Source organism: Ictidomys tridecemlineatus, chromosome 7 (assembly GCF_052094955.1).
Source record: "Ictidomys tridecemlineatus isolate mIctTri1 chromosome 7, mIctTri1.hap1, whole genome shotgun sequence".
NCBI classification, from domain to species: Eukaryota; Metazoa; Chordata; class Mammalia; order Rodentia; family Sciuridae; genus Ictidomys; species Ictidomys tridecemlineatus.
The window spans coordinates 184,096,222-184,121,456 of NC_135483.1; the positions used below are offsets into that span (position 1 = coordinate 184,096,222).

A 25,235-nucleotide genomic window follows, 5' to 3' on the forward strand; every position below is an offset into this window, starting at 1 on the left:
CTTCATAGTAAACCTATGTGCTTAGTTAAAAATAGCAATACAAAAAAATTAAGTTGGGGCTGGGGATGTGGCTCAAGCAGTAGCGGGCACGCCTGGCATGCATGCGGCTCAGGTTCGATCCTCAGCACCACATACAAAGATGTTGTGTCCACCGAGAACTAAAAAATAAATATTAAAATTCTCTCTCTCTCTCTTTAAAAAAAAAAAAATAAGCTGAATCGAATCAAGCTTCCAGAGTTAACTACCAGTTTACAGAAAATACAGAAACCACTAGAATATATTCAGCAAAATCCTAAATGTGGGAATTCTACAAGCCAAAGGACCCAGTTTCTTCAACAAATTGAAAGGGCGGGCTTCAGGAAGAAGTCTTATTCTGGGCAACCTGCAGAATAAGACTTGAGAAGCACATCAATCTATCTTGATGCATAAACCTCATTTGAATACCAACTCAAACTAAAAAAAAAAAAAAAAAAAAGATGACTGGGAAAACTTCAACAGGAAATGGACATTTCAGGATACAAATTAATTTGGGGGGAAGAGAAATAATATTCTATAATTTTATTTACAATGATTAGAATGAAATTTTACATATTTTACCTAAATAATATTTTTCTTGTCTTGTCCTTTTTTTTAACAATATCTATTATGAGAAATAAATCCAAGGTTTAGAATAATGCAGGAAAATTCTGTATAAGACCATGAACAATTTTCCATTTAATTTAACTAAAAATAAATGTAAACCTATTAGCCATACTAGAAGTAGTAGAATATATATGCTGGCAAAGCAGAGGTAAAATATAGATATCTGTCAAATCTAAAAGATAATCTCTCATCTCTAATCATCTCTAATGTATTCTATGCCAAAATGCTGCCTCTTAAGCTAAACCACAACTATTTGTATTGAGACAGTACACTGATGATTAGTTTCCCTCCACTTACATAAAATAGATAAGCCAGAATATAAATCCTAAAAACCATAGCAGTTACCACATCTCAAGAAATCTACCACGCCTGACAAATGAAAAGAGTGTATGTATAGTGGGGCGGGGGGGGGGGTTCACATTTGAAATAAGCAAATAATAATAAAAATGTACTTAAGATTTACTGAAAAATCATTCTATGCAAATATTAGTCTAATTTGCCATATTAGTATGTAGTTGTATACATAAAATGTGGAATTTTTTTGTGTGTGTGTGGTGCTGGGGATTAAACCAAAGGCCTTGTGCATGGAAGGTAGGTACTCTACCAACTGAGCTATATTTTTAGTCGCAAAATGTGGGATTTTTTAAACTAACCCAATGCCCTACTTTTACATAAATGTAAACTAAAGCCTGAGCTCAGGTTGTGGCTCAGTGGTAGAGTGCTTATCTAGCACATGGGGTACTGGGTTCAATCCTCAGCATCACATTAAAAATGAAATAAAGGCATTGTGTTCATCTACAACTAAAAGTATTTAAAAAAGAAAGAAAAAGAAAATCAAGGTCCAAAGAAACTAACTTAAAAATCAAAGAGTTCATATATTATTTATGATAGCATTAACTTTCTTAAAAGCAGATCCTTCTAGTTCTAACATTCCTTTTAATTCTAGAAGCCTGGGTTTAAAAAAATATAAAAGAAAAATGAGGTGAGAGTGCCTTGATATGAAAGAGATAGGGACTATTGAAACTTAAGAAGCAAAGACATTATAACCTTGAAATTCCCTTTTAATAGTTAATATCCCAAACTATAATATAAATCACTTAACATTCTCTATTAAAGTAGTATTATTCTCATTTAAATATTCTTAAACTCTATATGAAACTGCCAATAAGGCAACTACAATGAAAAACAAAGCAGCACAGTCAAAAACTGATTTTATAGCTAATTTCAAAGTGAATGACTTATGGAGGTATTAGTTAACTGGTGTTGATTCATTTATCACAGATATATGGAAAAGAGATGAAAATCTGACAAGAGTATACAAAATATCAATTATAAAATGGAAATTTCAGTTAAGAGAGACTGAACCAGATCTGTAAAAAAAAAAAAAAATGCAAAAACTATAATCAAAAGATTAGAAGTGTTAGGGTTGGGGATGTAGCTCAGTGGTAAAGGACTTGTTTGACTTACATAAGGCCCAAGAACCTTAAAAAAATATATATATATATATAAATATATATATATATATATATATATATATATATATATATGGAAATATAAAAAGAGAGAAAGAAAGTTTAAGAAATTTAGGTACTGGTAGCTCTGTGGTAGAGCATCTGTTTAGTATGTGTAAATACCTGGGTTTGATCCCACCACATACACATATGTTAAGAATTTTGATTCGCAACGCATGTAAGAATCAACTATAAACTTATCTAAGAAGAGACTATTAAAAAATTCTGATTTCACCACTGGAGGCATAATAACCAAGGAATTTTTCTAAATAATGTACTAATTCTCAGTTCTTACACAAATTCTTACATACTTAAAATTTTACCTGAAACTCAGCTGTTTTAGGGTTACTTATGTGGACTGCCTTTGTTGCAGAGATATCCAAACCAAGTTTATCAGCAATATCTTCTTGGGAGCACTAAAAAGCACACACACACACAAAAAATACATTAATATGGAAAATGAATAAATGTAACTTAAAAAGGAATGCTATCAGTCAACCTGCAATGGTCTCAGCAATTTATATTCTCTATATGTAAGTTTTAGTAATTAATTCATCAATTTCAGGACCAAAGTATATGTAATTTAACATTAATAATTCTGTTATGATGAGTTCTAGCCAGGATATGCAGCTAAAGTAAATTTTTCAAGTGGAGATGGTAGTAAAACCTATACCCAGGTCCTTGCTAAGCTAGCCTCCCATTTATCTTTCTAATCTCCTAATTCCCTGGTCCATACCCTCCTGAACCTTATACTTTTCCCTGCCTTTACTTGAAATGCCTCCCATCCCCACATGCAGCCATTCCCTGAAGCTCTATTTAAATGACCTCTTTTCCACTTCTTCCATAAAAATGTCCCTAATGATTCCAATCAGAAATTCTCTCTGCCTCCTTGGAATTTCCCATGACTTTCTGTTTTGACTAGCAATAAATGTAAATCTTGCTGAATCCACTCTGTGTACAGAATGGTAGAACTGGAGAGAATTCAAGTGGCCTGAATTCTGCCCAAAGTTTTTCTATCATATAATTTCCCTGCACCTGCTTGATAAAGCTCATGGTAGCAAATTGCTAAGTACCCTTGCATCAAAAAAAAAAAAAAGAAAAGAAAATGTTTGTCCACCTCAGAAACCAAGACAGCAGGCAAAAGTTATGAAAATAAAACCAACTATTAAGATACATCAAGCCCAATAATAAATAAGAAGATAATGCATTTTCACTGCCTGGCAGAGAGTAAATGATCGCCCATTGTACTGCTCTACAAAACAGTTTTCAAGGAATAATTGGCATGTATATCACTCAAAATAAGGGCAGGAAGTAGAAAAACTGACATGGTAAAAAGAATTCATTTAATGCCAAAGCCAGCTCTAGTGATTCCTATCATGCTCTCTTGGGAAAGATCCCAAAGCCATGTCCAAGCCTAACAAAGAAGAACTCCCTGATCTGCTTAGGCTGCAGAGGTAGAAAATGGTAAGTGGATATTTAGTTTTAAAACTGAGCCAATCTTAAAAGAAAAACATTACTACCAGTATGCAGATATAGCAAAAATCATAATGATGGGATATGAATTGCTTACTATACTTGGGTACTCAAGGAATAGAACAATGGTCATGGGCCAGGTGCAGTGATGCACACCTGTAATCCCAGTGGCTCAGGAGGCTGAGGAAGGAAGACCATGTGTTCAAAACCAACCTCAGCAAAAAGTGAGGCAGTAAGCAACTTGGTGAGACCCTATCTCTAAATAAAATACAAAATAGGGCTGGGAATGTGGCTCAGTGGTCAAATGTTCGAGTTCGATCCCTGGTAACCCCCTCCCTCGCAAAAAAAAAAAATGACTGTCACTCTTGTATTAAACCGTATGTAACAATACAGGCCATCTTAACTCAATGATGTTTAGGTTTCCTTATAAAATGTGTAACTTTTCAAACACTGAATTCCAATGGTGAAAATCCTACAGGAAAACTGTTATTTGAAATCTGAAACACTCTAGCACCTCTTTTTTCCTCCCGTGACAAACAACAAATGTATTAAAAAGTGACTCTGGACAACCAAACAGGCTAATATGACAAGTGTCTCTAGTATGACAATTCAGTCACTAGCTTTGGATGAAAAAACAGGCCTGGGCTGGAATCTGGTCCAGTCAACTGACAACTGGGAGTGGGATGAGTGACTCTCAAATTAAGCACTATGGAAGACAGAAAGGCCTACTACACAAGGCTTTGTACATAAAGCCTTAGCATAGGGTAAACATTCCCTGCAGTTACTTGTGGAATTCAGCTTATGTGTTCTTCCAAAGATACTCTAAGCTACATAGTTACATCAGAATGCACCACTAACATAGAAGGGTAGGGGAAACTAATGCCAGAATTTTAACAGCAATTAGATCTGGGAAGGAAAACAGGATTAAAAGTAGGGAGGGGAACTGTCATGGTTTACTCAATGGGATCTGTGAAGTCCAAATCCATCAATAAGAGAATTTGTTGATTCCTATGCCACTTGCATATTAAAAAAATGGGGAGAAGGGAAGAATAAAAGCTCACTGAATTAGACAAAGCGGAATGAAAGGAAGGGAGGAGGATGGGAACAGGAAAGACAGGAGAATGAATCAGACATAACTTTCCTATGTTCATATATGAGCACATGACCAATGTAACTCCACATCATGTACAACCACAAGAATGGGAAGTTATACTCCATGTATATATATATCAAAATATATTCTACTGTCATGTATAACTAAAAAGAACAAATTTAAAAAAATTTTTAAATATGGGGCTGGGGTTGTGGCTCAGCGGTAGAGTGCTTGCCTCGAACACACGAGGCCCTGGGTTTGATCCTCAGCACCACATAAAACTAAATAAGTGAAATAAAGATATTGTGTCCAACTACAACTAAAAAATAAATATTTAAAAAACTTTAAAAAATAAAAAGTACACTTCTCAGTGTTATATTTTATATTTCCCTTTAGATGCTCATGACTAGAACATGTGTGTGCCTGATTTGAATGCCATGGTGCCTGCTATAAAAGTAGTGTACACAGAAGGAAACAATGGTAATGGCTCTAGGAATCCAAAGGCCAGGACTGTAGTCACGGTGGTGCTGTTGTGGAAAATGTGTTAGGTACTTAGGTCCTCTTTCAGTTTCAGGCTTCCTTGCTGGCATAATGCCTAGCACATAACACATGTTCAACAACTATTGAAGGAGTGACTACTGACTCAGAAAAATCAAGGCCTAAACTAGAAAATCTAGACAGTCTCTGAAATACTCTAAAAGACTGAGAATTTCAGGGCTGGGACTGAGTTGGGGAGCAAGAAGTAGCTCCTCCCTAAGGTTAAACTGAAACTTGAATGCTCAAAAACTCCACCACAGGTACCACAGAAATACTCAGCAACAGGAAAAAAGCCTACAAATTGCATACATATTTTATTCTTTTAAATGGTCAATCTGGTAAGGGAGGGAGATTTCCTTCTGATTTTGTAATAAAATTCATTTCCTGATTTAGGCCTTTTATGTCAGCTTTTCAACTCAAAGCAAATGTTTGTGAACATGTTCAAAGACAAAGAAATAAGTTTAATGTGGAACAGTCCACAAGCTCTTAACCAGGGCGGCATCTAGTGGGCACAGCCACAACCAAATTAAGACCAAATATTCTAACTTCATAAATTTGGTTATACAATTCATTATGAACCCTCAACACTTACATGAAACTATAAAATATTCTGTCATCTGTCACTTAAGGCAATATTTCTAGACTTTTATGTTTTTCCTATGATTATATACAGAAACCTCTCAACATTCTTTTAACTGTTTAATCTCTAGTAACAAAGGTATTCTTTTATAGTCTGGAAATTTTAGCAGTCTAGATTTAAAAACTCATTTACAGAATCACAGAACAAATAATTTAGTCAAAATAAAAAAATCAGCTGAGCAGAAAAGTCATGTTTTAAGACATACCAGAGCAAAGGTAAGTGCTTCAGTGAATCCAGCTGCTGCCATGTCATGTCTGAGAAGTTCAGTGAGCTTATTAAGAGGAAACTAGAAAAAAATTCACTTTATTTCACCTCAATAATATCTCCATTTTAAAAATATTACATTTATATTGAACATATCATTAAAAGCAAACAACCCTCACCCTATCCCCACACACATTAATACCCCACTATCTATATAGATTACACCCTGTCCCCACCCCCACATCTCCCACACACAATTCTGCCTTCAGGCCCACATTGAGAAAATGAATTTCCTAGTCTGATTCAACAAGGGCTGTATTCTCAAAACCTGTCTTTCTTCAAAGAACTAGTCATCACAGGTTTTCAACTTACTCTAATCATTTGGGCATCTGTTTTGTATCCTTTCCATAGCAAATGCTTCTCATAGCAAAGCATGTCCAAATACTGCTTAATTCTTACGTTCTGTTTTTCTCAAAGCCTTCCTGGCATTCAATAATCAGTTTCTAACAATAAGGAGTGTTTATTTAAGGGTGCAATCTTACTTGATTAGCTATGGTGTATGTTTTCGGGAGAGTCATCTGAATGTTGTTATATCCATAAGCAATAGCTGCATCTTCTACAATATCACACGCATGGATAATGTCAGCTCTGGTTGGAGGGATTTCAATCTCAATCTGATTCCCATCACCTATGACTTCTGACTTTAAATACATCCTGGTCAGGAGCTTGGCAAGATTTTCCGGAGTTTCTCTGAAAAAGGAATGTACAAACCATAAACTTTTCTGGATTATGTAAAACATGTTTACATTTTGATTTAAGATAACGCTACTACCTGAAACCATGACTTTCTTTTTGAATCCTATTAGACATTAGACATCCTAACTGATGCCACCTCATTTTTTAACTTACTCTGAACAATATCAAAATCCTCTCCAAGCATTCTTTCAGGAAAAATTAAATAGCCTTGTATAAAGTTTGTACATGTTACACATGAAGTAACAAAGGAATAAATTAATGACTTGATAAACAAATTGAGAGAGCCTAATTCCAAAGCTTTCTCTAATAATAAGTAAATGAAGTTTTTAAAACATACCTGATTCCAACTTTCTTGTTAATAAGATCAGCTCTAACTATCTCCTTTCGGTAACCCAATTCCTTAAAGAGAAAAGAGTTGGAAAGCTTAAATCATTTCCCACTGGATATAGTTTTAGACTCTTTCTAATTCAATTAGTTGTTGTTGCAGCTTTATTACCTTGCCAAGAAAGTATTTTTAGAGTCACATATTGAAAATAAACTTGATTTTTTAAAAATTATTACAGAAAAACAAATTGCTACATTACATTCTTATATGAACATTCTACTTGCTAGATGGTTTGTACTACTTGTGCCAAACATTTTTCTCTTTAGATGCTTATTCCACATTCCCTACAGTAAAACATAGCTGCATTACATCATTTCCAAGATGTTTATAAATCCTAATAAAGATTTTCAGTCTCATCTTCGCAAGCAGATGTGTGTGACCAAAAAAGAACAATTCAAGTGTCACAATGTACCATCCATCATACTGAGTCTAAGAATGTTAAGACATTTCTCTATTACTATGTCCCACATGGGGAAAATCAATGATGCCCCAAGTCTTGGCTATCAATCTGCTTGAGGAGATAAAAGGGGTGGGAACATCTCATAAATTGACACTTACTATACTTCAAATGGAACATAATTTACCATCCAGGGATTTCCACACTTTGGAAACAAATATTTCTTGGCACCAAATTACTCTCAAAGTATAAATGTCACTATCAAAAAGGCTATATATTTAAAACCTATTTTGGTCCAAGCAAGGACCATGCACCAGAGCCTTGCTACTCAAAATACAGTCTTCAAAGGGAGAGTATCAGCATTACCTGAGTGCTTGTGAGAAAGGCAGACTTACATACCTCACAGGTCAAGCTAGCATCAGTGACACTACACATACTAAACTTGATAGCCCACACTGCAGGCTATCAAGATTCCCAGGTGAATTGAATGCACAGTAGAATTGCGATGGCACAGACTGGTCGAGATGCTCAGATGACAACAGTAATAACAAACAAACCTTTACTGAATAGTTACTGTGCGCTTAACAGTTCAAGATATACTTTTGATAATCTCTTAATCCCCTCAATGTTAGTATCCTCATTTTACAGATAAGGAATGTGAGTTTTAGAGAAAAACTAGTACTGGGTCGCAAGTACTAAGCTGCTGAGTCTAATTGCTGCTATATTCCCAAAGCTTAGAAAAATTCCTATAAGATAATAAGCATTTGGTATATATTTAATGAATAAATGTATGCATAAAGTAACTAAAAAATAAACTTGACTTGATAAACAAATTAAGAAATCCCAATTCCAAAGCTCTCACCATTAGTCATTAACCATTTCTCTCTACCACTTATCGTATTTCAAATTTTATTCTTTTCTAAAAATTTAAAAGCCTAGCAAAGAACTTTCAAAGTATTTGTGAAATTTTGCTACTTCATGTGAAGAAGCAGCAGTGAATCTCTAGAGGACCCTTCCTCTCTGAGAAGACAACCTGAGAGCTATTCTAACCAAAGTTTAGGAGAAAATAAATTAACAAATGCCAAACACCAGTGTAGTACTCCTTTTCAGAAAGACATCGAATTTATGAAAGCTCTTTTAAAGTAAATAAATGATCCAAATGAGAAAAGTAAACCAAATTTTAAAACACATTTCTCCCCTTTCACAAAAGTATATTCTTAATTTTAGTAATACTTGACAATTCCTCATATTAAAGAGAAACTTTCCTCAAATCAGACATTTTAAAAAACAATCTAAAAAGCTATCTGTGGTTAATTCCAACTACTAGTGAGGTAAATAATCACAAATTCTTAATCTCTCTACATCCATGGTTTTGCAACATGACACTACAGATCCTACAGTTAGGAGATGGCATCTATTTCTCCACCATACCAGTGATGGCCAATAGGACATCATGATTGAAAGCATGATGGGCCTGCTCTCTTGTTGCTGGGAACCCTGCAACCCACCATCATATTAAGAAGCCCAAGTGTGGGTAGAGGGTGTGTGTAGCTCAGAGCTTGCTAGCACACACAAGGCCCTGGTTTCCAGCAGCAGCAGCATGTGAACACAAAAAAACCAAGCTAGCAAGCTGGATGATGATTAAGGACAGTTGACACCCTGACCCCACAACAAGAAACATATATGAGTGAGGCCATTTCAGATCATCCTGCCATCAGCTGACCAGCCACACAGCTACCCATATGAGCAAGCTCAGCAAAGATCAGTTAAGTTGGCCCAGACACGAAGAACCATTGAAGTGACAAAGAGAATCAGGAGATAAGTAAATGGCTGTTATTTTAAGCCACTAAGTCTTAGCGTAGTTTGTTATACAACAAAAGCTAACTGATAATAACTACTAAATTCCAGATCAATTAAAAATTTAAAAATCCCTGATATTGACCAAGTAATTTCAGTTATGCCTTCTATAATTATAGTTATTTTGACTAACAATAAATGTTCTAGAATAAAATGCATTGTTAAACCTACTGTTTTGGGGAGGAAGATGTTTTGGTCATGGCAGGTTTAATTTACTTTAAAAGCTATTTAACTATTTAGGCTCTGATTCACTTCATAAATGACAAAGGAACTAAAAAATCCAAAGAGAAAAAAGCTCATCAAAGAATGGTCTCGCTGAGTCAGAACCACAAATAATTTAGTGTGATACTATCATGTTTCAGAATAGCCATCTTTATATGTACCCATCTTGGGGGGAAGTAAGTCCAGTCAATTAAGAATAATACTAGTTTGGGAGCTGAGGGTATAAGCTCAGCAGCAGAGCATTTGCCTGGCATACACAAGACCCTGGGATGAATCCCCAGTATCATCAGAAAGAAGTATAAAAATAAAACTAATTTAAATTTTTTACTAATATTCTATGTTTTGACAATAGCTGTACTTGCTACTGAATTAGTCTCATTAACACAATTGGAATTATGTATTAGTTACAGTGCTGGCCTTCAGCAACTGATAATTCAAGTGTGAACAGACTAATTAGATTTGCAGGGCTGAGTAATCTTAAAGGGGTGAGACTATAAATTACCCAGTTAGCTAGTTAATAAGATCACAAAAATTATGGCCTTATAATGTGATTGTATAACCCAGCATGTTGGCATCTGATGTCAGACTGTCTGATCTTAAATCCTAGCTCCACCACTGTATTAACAGGCAACCTATTTAAAATCTCAAGATCTCAGGATCTTCTTCTAGAAAAGGCATAAATAAGTGCACTCTCCCATTAGACTAGTTATTTGAAGTCAAAAAACATCCTCACAGGGTCATTGTGAAGTGTCTGGCATGAGGGAGGGTGGGTGAATGGATGGATGGGTAAATCAACAGAAAACAAGCACTCTGGAGCCATTATACTGTGGTCACCATCAGTTCTTAAATACTTACTGGAAAAGTATTTGACTTCCCATTAGGAAAAACTACCTCAGCTGCTTCAACCCTAAAAAACAAATGTCAGAAATAAAGTGCTTAAAAAGAAAAAATGTGTCACAATTCCAGCAATGTACATGGTTAATCAATCTTTAATTTGAGCTACAACTCCAATCTCAATACACTCAATCTACCATACTCTAACACTGTGTGAACTAATCTTCCTATATATTATTCTACCATTTCATTTCCTAAGGCTCCCATGTCCCTGTAGGCAGTGTCCACTTGCAAAATTTATTTCCTTGTAGTGCAAAGCATGCATCCTGTATGGACTTTCTGCTAATCTGGTATCCCAGGTTTCATCAGGGTAGTGTTACATGACAAAAGTTAACTGATACAACCAATGAAATGCAAAATGAGTTAAAGAAAATAACAAACACAACTAATACAGCCCATATAATTTTAGTCATGCATTTTATAATTATACATGTACTGTGAATTATAATCAATACTGTACACAGTAAAGGCCATATGGGTTTAATTTTTTTTAATTAAAAATATGCTTTGAGCCAGGTACATGCCTGTAATTCCAGTGACTCAGGAGGCTGAAGCAGGAGGATCACAAGTTCCAGACCCACCTCAGCAACTTAGGGAGCTCCTAAGCAACCTAGCAAGATCCTGTCTCAAAATCAAAAAATAAAAAGGGCCAGGGATCTAGAGATGTAGCTCAGTGGTAAAGCATCCCTGGGTTTAATTCCCTGTACAAAAATACACACACACACACACACACACTTTGGAAAAAAGTAATTTTACTGATAAATATATGGCATATATATTTTACTCTCATATGTTTCTCTTTGTTTAGTTGTGCCTCTTGCTGTTCCTCCTACACATTCTCAGACTTAGTAATCCCTAAATACAGTCTAAATTTCAATGCCTCCAAGAGGCCATCCCAGATTGCTTCAGCCAATAGTAACTTGACCTTACAAATACCAGAACATCGCCAAAACGTCTCAAGTATTTATCACTTTTTGCTTTCTACATTACTTAGCCGTATTTCTTATTTCTTTTAACATATTCTATATTCTAGTCACAGGAACCATATGTTTCATCATTATATTTAGCGCAAGGCCCAATGACTCAACTTCAAAACAGAAGCCATCAATAAAGATGCTGAATGAACTTACATGAATTGATTTTCACAATATTCACTGAACATGGTGACAATAATATCAAGAACTATTTTTGCCTGCAAAAGAAAAAGAGTATTATGGTAATTTATATATTCTCCATTCAGAGGGTAATGAATATTTAAAATAATTAGTCCTCAATCACATAAAAATGGACCTTTACATTTACATTCCAAAAAAGAAAATGGAATAAAAACTTATGAGTAGGGCTATTCTTATCTTCAGGTGCTCTGTATTTATGCAGCTCTTTGAGAGTTACAATCCATGACCGAGACAAATCATTTAGTTCCCCACTCCCAACCTTGGTTCACCAGGTTCAAGAGAGATAAATGGCCAATTACTGGATTAAATGTTTTCAATTTCATAAGTCTCTCAAACCAGACTGCCGGAATACTGGCTCAACCACTGACTGACAGTGTGACTTCAGACAAGCTACTTTATTCTCGCTTCATCTCACTTTTCTTATCTGTTAAGTGGACACAATAAAAATTCCTATCTCATTTGTCACTGTGAGCATCAATACACATAAGATAGTGCTCAGTAAGAACCACAAGCTTGTTAAATAATTTTTAATTGAAAATAAGTAGGAAAAAATATGCTAACCTAAATGGAATGTATGCATTGCTCTTATGTACATTTAACTATTATATAAGTTTCAGAAAAAATACCTAAGGTCTGTCAATGCATAACTTAAAGGCTTAAAAATGTTTTAAAAGTTAAATCTTATATTATCCTGACAATAATTCTGAAGGCAAATATGACAGGTAAATGTTACAAATGAAATACCTTAAAATGTCCAAAATCCTATAAGACCCATACAAATACTAGGTATCTCCCCTACCTTTATACTCTAGCTGCCTTCTGTTATCCGAGTTCATCTTTCTGAATTTGCTCAACTGCCCCCTCACCCTATGCTGATATATATGTCACCCAAATAATGGTGACACACGCCTACAATCCCAGCTACTTGGAAGGCTGAAGAAAGAAAATTACAAGTTTGAGGTCATCTTGGGCAACTTAATGAGTACCTATTTCAAAAATAAAAAGGTCTAGGGATGTAGCTCAATGGTAGAGCACTTGCCTAGCATCTGTGATGACTTCGGTTTAATTCCCAGTATTGGGGGGTGGGGAGCTTTCATAGTAAACCATTCCAACATAGTCCAAAGTAGGTAGCAAATAAAAGTGAGTAAACAACTGGTAAACTACATCTTCAACATATTTTTGTATGCATAAACCCTTTGTTAATTTAAAACTTCTTTACAGAAAACTTTCAAGTACACAAAGATAGGAAATCATTCAGCATTTAAATGAAACCAACTAAGATAAATGGTTTTTACTGATCTTGTTATGGTACTTATTCTAGTCTCTTTTTTGTTGTCATGTATATGGCAGACTCTCCCATTAGACTAGTTTTTTGAAGTCAAAAAACATGTAACCCATTCTTAAATCCCTGGCACTGAAAAGACATTAAGTGCTCATTAAAAATCCCTGGCACTGAGAAGACATTAAGTGCTCATTAAACATTGTCAGCCAGGCAGTGTGGCATACACCAGTAATCCCAGCAGCTGGGAAGGCTGAGGCAATAGCTCAGGGGTGGAACAATTTCCTAGCATGGGTGAGTCATGGGTTCGATCCTCAGCACTCATAAAAATAAATAAATGAAAAAAGATATTGTGTCCATCTATAACTAAAAAAAAAAATTTAAAAAAGACAAAACAAAGCCAGCCTCAGCAACTTATCAAGGCCCTAAGCAACTCATCAAGATCCTGTCTCTAAATAAAATATAAAAAAGGGCTCAGAATGTAGCTCAGTGGTTAAGCACTCCCTAAGTTCAATTCCTGGTACCAAAAAAAAGCAAAAAAAAATTGTGAAATGAAAACACCATACAGAATTTACACTGATTTAATATTCTAGTTTTCTAAACATGAAATAAATGTCTTAAAATATCTTAATTTGTACCATACAACTTGATTTAAAAGTAAAATCTATTCTATTTGATGGTATAAAATTAGAAATTTTAGCTAGGTGTGGTGGGGCACACCTGTAAGCCCAGAAACTTGGGAGGCTGAGGTTGGAGGATCAAAAATTCAAGGCCAGACATGGCAACTTAGCAAGACTATGTCTCAAAATAAAAACTAAAATAGGCTGGGAGTGCAGCTCAGTGGTCAAGTGCTCTTGATTCAATGCTCAGTATTGGGGGGAAAAAAATTAGAAGTTTTATTTACCTTAGTAAAGTCAGTTCCTGTGCATTCGATAAATACATTTCTAGTATTTACTGTTATTTTGGAATGATTCCCTGCAATGAACACAAAACAATAACAAAACAACCATTTTAAAAAACATAACTGTATTACAAAGCTCAGAGGCTACATTTTAAATTTAGAAAAAAATATAAACTAACACCTTAGAGATAAGGGGATGTACAACTTTTATTTTAAACTCTCATGGCAAGTTGGAGAATACAATAAAAGAATAACAATCCTTTATTGAGACTGTTATCTAATCTTTACCACAACCCATGACCTAACTACAGACAAGACAACTAAAATTCAGAGAGATTAAGCAACTTGCCATGATCATTAGCTAGCAAATAGTAAAGCTAAGCTCTGGGTGGTTAACTCTGAGGCCTATGTAACCACTGTAACTGCTAAAGTTCAAGATCTCAAGAAGAGGATTTTCCTTCTCATGGTGAATTAGCTAAACCTCTTTCTCACCTCCAAAAAGTCAAACATCCATGGCTTAGACATTAAATTCTGCAAACACATTCAAACTGCCTCATAAAAAAAGCCTTCAAAAAGAAATTGAGTGTAGAACTTAGATTAAAAGTTGTAGTTTAACTAAAAAACTGTAGGCAAGACAGAGTTTGACTTCTGAGTTTAACCAAGTGAATGACTACTAAAACTAAAATGTCAACATCCTTTGGAAGAATATAACAAAATCCAGAAACTGTTATCAGTAAATATTTATGACTGTATAAATAGTTATAAGTGTATAAATGTTTACAAGTACTCATACATTTACAAATATTTACAAATTTATAAATTATATAAAAATCATTAGTAAAATATTATTGAATAATGAAAAGAACTATTAGAATAAAATCAACAAAAGACCTGAGACTATCAGATTGAGTTGTTTGATTTGATCAGCCAAGTTACTGAGAATCTACAAAAATGTTAAAGAATAAGAAGAAACAGCAATAATTCATGATGCTCATGAAGGAACTCACCATTGATGATTGGAGGCATTGAAAGGACGACACCATTGCTATCATAGATAACTGGGTACAGAGGTTTATTTTCAATGATATGCAAGTAATGTTTAAGGTGGTTGTCAGTCTGAAAAAAAATCAAGTCAAACAAAGTTAATTTTAAAAATTTCTATTATTATAATTAATTCATACACTGATATTTTAAAAGTGGGGGGAATCAGAAAAATATTAAAACATTCCAAATCACAAAAAGCTCTTCACTGATATGCACTATTTTTATTTATTAGCAATTGAAAGTGTTAGTAGAATGCATGTTCATTGTCGGACTCTAAAATGTTAGTAATGAGAGGCAGACACTTTATAACAGTATCCCTCCCAGTTGCCGACTAAATATTATTTTCCTCATATTTGCATGAGTTTTAATTTTATACAAATATGAAGATTAAAATATGGTACCGTCAATTTAAGTGGTTCTTAATTCTACAAGTACATTAAAATCATCAGATTAAAAAAGTAATTAAAAAAAGTAAACAAACAAAATTATGATCTAGGCCCCACTTTAAATCAGAGGAAATCGAACAACATGGCGGCGGGTGGAGAGGCAGCGCTTTCAATACCCCCTCAAGGATGGGGTCATAAAGACGCATAGATAAGGCTTAGATTCTACCAAGGGAGAATCTCCTAGCAAAATTCCACTGAAGAGAGACCAACTGGGAGCTACTAGGATTTTTTGAAGTGACAGTTTGCCCCAGAGGAGCGAATGCCCACCACGAGACACAGAGGTCCAGATCCGCCAGCCGCTGCCAACGTAACTGGGTGGTTAGCCTCCAAGACGCAGCTTGGCAGGAAGAGGTTTTAGCCAAGCCTTCATGAAATAGCAAGCCAGGAGCTGAGGCCAACCGGGGATGGACCAGTCCCACCCCTCCCTTCAGACACTCCCGCAAGGAGCCTGGGGCCCGCCATAGCAGAGAGGTGACGTCATCGAGTCCAGCCACGGATTCCTTCCCAGCAGAATCCACTTTAGCAGGTGTGTGACTCCCACCCTATCCAGATACAAGCAGCCAGGAAACCTCAGGGATCTCTCTGGGGGCGTGTCTGTAGGGAAGCAGAGGGGATCCCCGACCCCCAACCCCCCATATCACCAGGGGCAACTCCCAAGGTCTTAGCCACCAGTTTACCACAGCACTGGGGCTTAAATGGGACACGCGGTGGGGCTGCAAGTGTAACTAGATCTCTGGGGAACCGCTTCTGGTGAACAGGACCTGGCTGGCCAGCTGACAGGAGGAAGGGGGGGAAGGGCCGGAGAAGTGAAACGGCTCTGGACTGACAAGTCTGAGAGACTTCCAGGAGCCGCCTTACAGGGATTGCTATTGGCAGGTAGAGGGCAGAAGCTCCGCTTGGAGGGCACAGCTCCGCCCACTGGAAGAAAAGAAAATGGATCTCGAAGACTTTAATTTTTCTTTTTTTTTTTTCCTGCTTCTCTCTCTGTCCCTCTTTCCCCTTTTCCTTCCTTCTTTCTTTCCCGTTTCAAGTCTTATTGTTCTTTTCATTCTCCTCTAATCTATCTATCTCTCTCTCCTTCTTTCTTTTTAAGAGCACCTTCATTCCCCTACCCCCCAACTTTCATCCCAAGCATTACATCTTCCATTATGTGTAATTGTCTAAATGCAAATGGGTGAATGTCTTGAGGCTGTCTATAGGGCTCCTAAATACCTAGCTGCTACCAACACCCTGATCCAATCGCCTGTTAGTATCCCCCCTCAGTAGAGCAATCTTCTAAAGTAGCCAAGACATACTAACCCTCATACCATCACAGCACCTAACCTAAACATAAAGTCCTAAGAACAAACAACAAATCACTATATGCATACAGAACCTGGAAGCCTTTTATGAATTGAATGAATCAGCTTTAAAGTACAATAAAGCCCAACATTTCTAGGCATAATCTCCCACCACAAAGGAGAGACAACAGACATATACAAAGCCAAAACAAATGTATAGGAGAAAGCAGTTACACAGCAGTCAAACAGAGCTGGAAAGTAATGTGAACAACATGAAAAAACAAGGGAAAAAAGGACTACAAACAATGCAGGACAACTTAAATCTACAGTAGAACCTAGAAGCATCAGAAACATGGACAGGGAAAGAAATCAAGGCATACCTAACTCAGATGGAACAGAATATTAGAGAAGACATGAGACAGCAAATCCAAGCAATGAAAGTATATTTTGAAAACGAATTAAACAAACAAATTCAAACTGCAAAGAACGAGCTTTACCAGGAGATAGATTTAAAAAAAAACCAAACAGTAATCCTAGAAATGCAGGAAACCATAAACCAGATTAAAAACTCTAAAGAGAATATTACAAATAGACTAGATCAAGTAGAAGTCAGAACATCAGATAATGAAGACAAAGCTTATCAACTTGAAAAGAATATAGTCAACACAGAAAGGATGCTTAAATCTCACGAGCAATCTATCCAAGAGATATGGGATCTCATAAAAAAAAAAAACAAACTTGAGAGTCATTGGGATGCAGGAAACCATAAACCAGATTAAAAACTCTAAAGAGAATATTACAAATAGACTAGATCAAGTAGAAGTCAGAACATCAGATAATGAAGACAAAGCTTATCAACTTGAAAAGAATATAGTCAACACAGAAAGGATGCTTAAATCTCACGAGCAATCTATCCAAGAGATATGGGATCTCATAAAAAAAAAAAAACAAACTTGAGAGTCATTGGGATAGAAGGCGGCACAGAGGTTCAAACCAGAGGAATGGACAACTTATTAAATGAAATAATCCTAGAAAACTTCCCAGAGATGAAAGATGGAATGGATTGCCAAATCCTGGAAGCCTACAGGACCCCAAACATCCAAAACTGTAATAGACCAACTCCAAGACATATAATTATGAAGATAGCCAACATACAGAACAAGGAGAGAATATTAAAAGCTACAAGAGAAAGGAGGCAGATTACACTCAGGGGTGAACCAATTAGGTTAATGACTGATTTTTCATCACAGACTGAAAGCGAGAAGATCCTGGAACAACGTATTTCAAATGCTGAAAAATAATGGATTCCAACCAAGAATCCTGTATCCAGCAAAATTAAGCTTCAGATTTGACAATGAAATTAAAATATTTCACGATAAACAAAAGCTAAAAGAATTCGCAGCCAGAAAACCAGCACTGCAAAGCATTTTGAGCAAAATACTACAAGAGGAATTGAAAAATAGCGCCCAAAACTAACAGTGGGAGGTATCTCTGTAAAGGGGGAGAAAAATAACCAGAGAGGAAAAACTAGCCAAACTAAAATAAATAAATAAATAAATAAACATGACTGGAAGTACAAACCATATTTCAATTCTAACCTTAAATGTTAATGGCTTAAATTCACCAATCAAGAGACATAGGCTAGGAACCTGGATTAAAAAAACAAACTCAACAATATGCTGCCTTCAGGAGACTCATATGATAGGAAAAGACATACACAGGCTGAAGGTGAAAGGTTGGGAAAAATCATACCACTCACATGGCCCTCGGAAGCAAGCAGAAGTAGCCATACTCATATCGAATATAATCAACTTCAAACCTAGTTAATCAAAAGGGATAAAGAAGGACACTATATACTGTTAAAAGGAACCATCCACCATCAAGACATAACAATTATCAATTTGTATGCACTAAACAATGGTGCTGCAACGATCATAAAACAAACTCTCCTCAAGTTCAAGAGTCAAAAAGACCACAACACAATAATTATGGGTGACTTCAACACACCGCTCTCGCCATTGGACAGATCCTCTAGACAAAAGCTGAACAAAGAAACTATAAAGCTCAATAACGCAATCAATAACCTAGACTTAACCAACATATATAGAATATATCAACCATCATCAAGTGGATACACGTTCTTCTCAGCAGCACATGGATCCTACTCAAAGATAGACCATATATTATGCCATAGGGCGACTCCCAGTAAATATAAAGGTGTGGAGATAATACCATGCACCATATCTGACCATAATGGAATGAAACTGGAAATCAATAAAGAAAAGAAGGAAGGAAAAGTCCTGCATCACCTGGAAAATGAACAATATGTTACTGAATGATCAATGAGTTACAGAAGACATAAAGGAGGAAATAAAAAAATTCTTAGAGATAAATGACAATACAGACACAACATCCCGGAATCTATGGGACACAATGAAAGCAGTTTTAAGAGGGAAATTTATTTCCTGGAGTTCATTCCTCAAAAAAAGAAAAAACCAACAAATAAATGAACTCACACTACATCTTAAAATCCTAGAAAAGGAAGAGCAAAACAACAGCAAATGTAGAAGACAAGAAATAATTAAAATCAGAGTGGAAATCAACAAAATTGAAACAAAAAAAAATTGAAAAAATTGATAAAACTAAAGTTGGTTCTTAAAAAAATTAATAAGATCGACAGACCCTTAGCTATGCTAGAGAAGAGAAGAAGAGAGAGAACTCAAATTACTAACATACAGGATGAAAAAGGCAATATCGCAACAGACACTACAGAAATACAGAAGATAATTAGAAAAGTATTTTGAAACCCTATATTCCAATAAAATAGAAGATAGTGAAGATAGCGATAAATGTCTTAAGTCATATAATCTGCCCAGATTGAGTCAGGAAGACACACACAATTTAAACAGACCTATAACAAAGGAAGAAATAGAAGAGGCCATCAAAAGACTACCAACCAAGAAAAGCCCTGGACCAGATGGGTACACAGCGGAGTTTTACAAAACCTTCAAAGAAGAATTAATACCAATACTTTTCAAGCTATTTCAAGAAACAGAAAAAGAAGGAGCTCTTCCAAATTCATTCTATGAGGCCAACATCACCCTGATCCCGAAACCAGACAAAGACACTTCAAAGAAGGAAAACTACAGACTAATATCGCTAATGAACTTAGATGCAAACATTCTCAATAAAATCCTGGTGAATCGAATACAAAAGTATATCAAAAAAATTGTGCTCCATGATCAAGTAGGATTCATCCCTGGGATGCAAGGCTGGTTCAATATACGGAAATCAATAAATGTTATTCACCACATTAATAGACTTAAAGATGAGAACCATATGATTATCTCGATAGATGCAGAAAAAGCATTCTACAAAGTACAGCATCCCTTTATGTTTAAAACGCTAGAAAACCTAGGGATAACAGGAACTTACCTCAACATTGTAAAAGCTATATATGCTAAGCCTCAGGCTAGCATCATTCTAAACGGAGACAAACTGAAGGCATTCCCTCTAAAATCTGGAACTAGACAGGGATGCCCTCTCTCACCACTTCTATTCAATTTAGTTCTTGAAATACTAGCCAGAGCAATTAGAGACAAAAGAAATTAAAGGCATAAAAATAAGAAAAGAAGAACTTAAATTATCACTATTTGCAGATGATATGATAATATATCTAACAGACCCAAAGGGGTCTACAAAGAAACTGCTAGAGGTAATAAATGAATTCAGCAAAGTGGCAGGATATAAAATCAACACACATAAATCAAAGGATAACTGTATATCAGCAACAAAACTTCTGAAATGGAAATGAGGAAAACAACTCCATTCACAATATCCTCAAAAAAAATAAAATAAAATAAAATACTTGGGAATCAACCTAACAAAAGAGGTGAAAGACTTATACAATGAAAACTTCAGAACCCTAAAGAGAGAGATAGAAGATCTTAGAAGATGGAAAAATGTACCCTGTTCATGGATAGGCAGAACTAACATCATCAAAATGGTGATAATACCCAAAGTTCTCTACAGGTTTAATGCAATGCCAATCAAAATCCCAACGGCATTTCTTGTAGAAATTGATAAAGCAATCATGAAATTCATATGGAAAAACAAAAGACCCAGAATAGCAAAAGCAATTCTAAGCAGGAAGTGTGAATCAGGCGGTATAGCGATACCAAATTTCAAACTATACTACAGAGCAATAGTAACAAAAACAGCATGGTACTGGTACCAAAATAGGCAGGTGGACCAATGGTACAGAATACAGGACAAAGAGACCAATCCACAAAATTACAACTTTCTTATATTTGATAAAGGGGCTAAAAGCATGCAATGGAGGAAGGATAGCATCTTCAATAAATGGTGCTGGGAAAACTGGAAATCCATATGCAACCAAATGAAGCTGAACCCCTTTCTCTCTCCATGCACAAAAGTTAACTCTAAATGGATCAAGGAGCTTGATATCAAATCAGAGACTCTGCGTCTGATAGAAGAAAAAGTTGGCTCCGATCTACATATTGTGGGGTCAGGCTCCAAATTCCTTAATAGGACGCCCATAGCCCAAGAGTTAATAACAAGAATAAACAAATGGGACTTACTTAAACTAAAAAGTTTTTTCTCAGCAAAAGAAACAATAAGAGAAGTAAATAGGGAGCCAACATCCTGGGAACAAATCTTTACTCCTCACACTTCAGATAGAGCCCTAATTTCCCGAATATACAAAGAACTCAAAAAATTAAACAATAAGAAAACGAATAACCCAATCAACAAATGGGCCAAGGACCTGAACAGACACTTCTCAGAGGAGGACATACAATCAATCAATAAGTACATGAAAAAATGCTCACCATCTCTAGCAGTCAGAGAAATGCAAATCAAAACCACCCTAAGATACCATCTCACTCCAGTAAGATTGGCAGCCATTAGGAAGTCAAACAATAAGTGCTGGCGAAGATGTGGGGAAAAGGGTACACTAGTACATTGTTGGTGGGACTGCAAATTGGTGCAGCCAATATGGAAAGCAGTATGGAGATTCCTGGGAAAGCTGGGAATGGAACCACCATTTGACCCAGCTATCGCCCTTCTCGGACTATTCCCTGAGGACCTTAAAAGAGCATGCTACAGGGATGCTGCCATATCGATGTTCATAGCAGCACAATTCACAATAGCTAGACTGTGGAACCAACCCAGATGCCCTTCAATAGATGAATGGATAAAAAAAAATGTGGCATTTATAAACAATGGAGTATTACGCAACCCTAAAAATGACAAAATCATGGAATTTGCAGGGAAATGGATGGCATTAGAGCAGATTATGCTAAGTGAAGCTAGCCAATCCTTAAAAAATAAATGCCAAATGTCTTCTTTGATTTAAGGAGAGCAACTAAGAACTGAGCAGGGAGGAAGAGCATGAGGAAAAGATTAACATTAAACAGAGGCGAGTAGTGGGAGGGAAAGGGAGAGAGAAGGGAAATTGCATGGAAACGGAAGGAAACTCTCAACGTTATATGAAATTACATATAAGAGGTTGTGAGGGGAAAGGGGAAAAAAAACAAGGGAGAGAATTGAATTACAGCAGATGGGGTAGAGAGAGAAGATGGGAGGGAGGGGAGGGGAGGGGGGATAGTAGGGGATAGGAAAGGCAGCAGAATACAACAGTCACTAATATGGCATTATGTAAAAATGTGAATGTGTAACTGATGTGATTCTGCAATTTGTATTTGGGGTAAAAATGGGAGTTAATAACTCACTTGAATCAAATGTATGAAAGATGATATGTCATGAGCTTTGTAATGTTTTGAACAACCAATAAAAAATGTGAAAACAAAAAATAAATAAAAATAAAAATAGCAATAAAAAAAAAATCAGAGGAAATCAGTCAGTATCTCTGGATTAGAGCCCAAAACTGTTGTTTTTTTACAAAGCATTTATTACATTTCCCTAACTTCAAGACAATTTTGAATGCATCTAATGATTTATTCAAAGCTATTGCAAAATAAAAAAGAATATTTACCTTGTATATGTTCATTAATTCACAGGCTGTATACTCCTTAGTCTTATTCAGAGGCTTGAATTTGATATCTGAAGGACGCTTTGCAGTGTAGGTGAAAGGGCCTGATAAAGTGTCCAAATCATGAGTACCAATGGCAACCAATGCTCTTTTCCTAAATGTTGAGAGGAAGAAGGAAAGGAGGAGGGAGGAAAGGAAATGAAAAAAGGGAAAGAGATTTCAATATTTCAAAGCAGAAATTCTAAAAATAACACTATGTATTTTAAAAACTTAAACATTTCCCTAAAACAGCACTTTCTATTATATGGCATCTTTAGTAGATTATAATAAATTCTTACAACTTTTCAAGTACTAAGAAACTATAAAGCTACTTAAAACACACTTCAGTATATGAAGCAAATTCCATGTCACTGTGATTTCCCAAGTGCTATGTTACTAGGACAGCTTCAAAGTCAGCATTCCCTTTACCTTCCTTTAACTGATTTCTTCTTGGTGTCCTCCTTTGTGAACATAAATTATATATTGGATTAAAATAAGCTACTTAGTTATTGTGGGTTTTTCTTCTTTTTTAACTTTCTCTATTTTCTTAAATTTTCTGTCACAGCCATATTACTTGATTTTAAAGCTATGAATTACATTTCAAGTTTACTGTGTAACAAAGTTCAAAAGCTATTAATATCAGTTATCTTATAGTTTATCCACAAAGAATTTAAGGTAATTTTAGGAATTTATAGTAAGCTACAAAATAGAAAAGAAAAAAACAGAAATAGGGATATAAAACAAAGCTAGGAAATGTAAAACTAAATTAGAATCTAAAGGCCTAAATCTTACCAGGGAGGGTCACAAATTTACATCTAAGTTTTTTAATAGTCAATTAATTCAAAAAGAGAAATTTGGCCAGAACTTGTGTTAAGATTTCTTTAAATTAGTTTAACATATATGTGTACACATATTTGAGTATTTACGAATTATTTCACATATAAGTACAACAGAAAATGTATAATATTAAATTTTGATCAAGAGTGGTGAACTACAACTTTATAAACTATGGTTAAATAGAACTGCAGGCAAGCAAAAAGAAAGTGTTACTTTACTCAATGAATTAGGTGCTTGTGGAAGACGATAAACAGAACTACCATATGATAAAATACACATGATTCAGAAAGTTTAGATAATTTAACAATTGCCAAATCCAAAGGTAAGAAGGTAGAGACTTGTCAGTCATAGAAAAAAGCACTGCTTGATCAATTAAAAACAGGAAAAGAGGCAAAAAATAATGGAAAAAAAAAATCAATGAAACCAAAAGTTTGTTCTTTAGAAGAACAATAAAATTGCTAAACTTCTAGCCACACTGACAAAGTAGGGGAAAAGAGGTGAGATCACTACAGATACTAAAAGGATAGTAAGAAAACATTATGAACAACTTTATGGCAATACACTGAAATGGATATATGCCTTGGAAAACACAAATTTCTAAAACTCACTAAGAGGTTAATTAGTATTTCCGGAAAGGAAATGACTCGAGCACACCGGGCTATAAGGATGTGTTCTCTTCTTTCCTTAAGGAACGCTGATGGCCTCAAGAAATACTGTATAGAACAGAGGTTGAGTTTCACTTCACAAGGTGGCAGATTAAGAGCACCCAGCACTTGCCTGCTTCTCCATGAGATAGAAATGAAACAACTGGGATGCAGCTGCTTTTTGAGGTAAATGATCATGGGGAAAACACTGGAGTTCAATAGTGGACAGACAGACTTGGAGAAACCCAGAGACTGTAGATAGCGAAATAGAGAATGTCCCAGTACCCCTACACAGTAGAGGAAAAGGGAAGCCCTGCTTGGTGGGAGTGGAAAAGAGAGAGAGTTCCAGTGACCATCAATGCACAGTTTTCAGCAGCTTGCGGAAACACAGTCTAAACAGACAACAGTCCTAAGATTTCCATGGCGAATGGGTTCTAGAGTTCTCTGCACTTCCAAGCATATTTTCAGTGTTGCAACTGGAAACCATGTTGAGAAGAGCCCTATTGTCTGAGCTTACTACTACTTTAGGAGTGAAAGGCCCCTGCACTTTCCTGTCTCTGAGACCCCTGAGTACTATCATGGCACTGCTGAGTGAGCAGCAGTCAGTTTAGTCAATGACTGACACAAACTTGACAAGAGTTCTATCACTGACTGAAACACGTGGGATTAAGGAAGCACCTGCTTTTGGAATTTGTGGCTTGATAACCCAACTGCCAGAGTCTGGGGAAGTGAGCAGGCATGTGTGATGGCACACAGGACACAGAAGAGGCAACACTGGAATCATGGGCAGATCAGATGGAACCTGCTACCATACTTGCTCCAACTCCAGCCCCCTGTAGATGTTTTCAGACTCCATGGCCTCTCTCCACCTTTGGGGACATACAGCCTCATGCCACAGAGTTGGTGTTACCCCATTCTGTGCACAAAAACCTCTGGAGACAATCTTGAAGGAGTTCATATGTTGTG

At 35.9% G+C, this 25,235-nt stretch overlaps 1 protein-coding gene across 2 annotated transcripts in view; it reads right to left on the minus strand.

The window, feature by feature from the left end:
• The window catches only part of Farsb (phenylalanyl-tRNA synthetase subunit beta), an 80,091-nt gene that overhangs the window by 34,854 nt on the left and 20,002 nt on the right, over window positions 1-25,235 (minus strand). The window contains exons 6-14 of one of the 2 annotated variants that reach the window (XM_005330537.4): window positions 22,753-22,903; window positions 14,974-15,082; window positions 13,970-14,040; window positions 11,742-11,803; window positions 10,573-10,624; window positions 7,194-7,255; window positions 6,643-6,850; window positions 6,102-6,182; window positions 2,477-2,569 (exon numbers count right to left, since the gene is read on the minus strand). In XM_005330537.4, the coding sequence (XP_005330594.1) occupies window positions 2,477-2,569; window positions 6,102-6,182; window positions 6,643-6,850; window positions 7,194-7,255; window positions 10,573-10,624; window positions 11,742-11,803; window positions 13,970-14,040; window positions 14,974-15,082; window positions 22,753-22,903 (889 nt within the window). The remainder of the gene's footprint in view (window positions 1-2,476; window positions 2,570-6,101; window positions 6,183-6,642; window positions 6,851-7,193; window positions 7,256-10,572; window positions 10,625-11,741; window positions 11,804-13,969; window positions 14,041-14,973; window positions 15,083-22,752; window positions 22,904-25,235) is intronic. The other variant, XM_078018083.1, reaches the window with a different exon arrangement.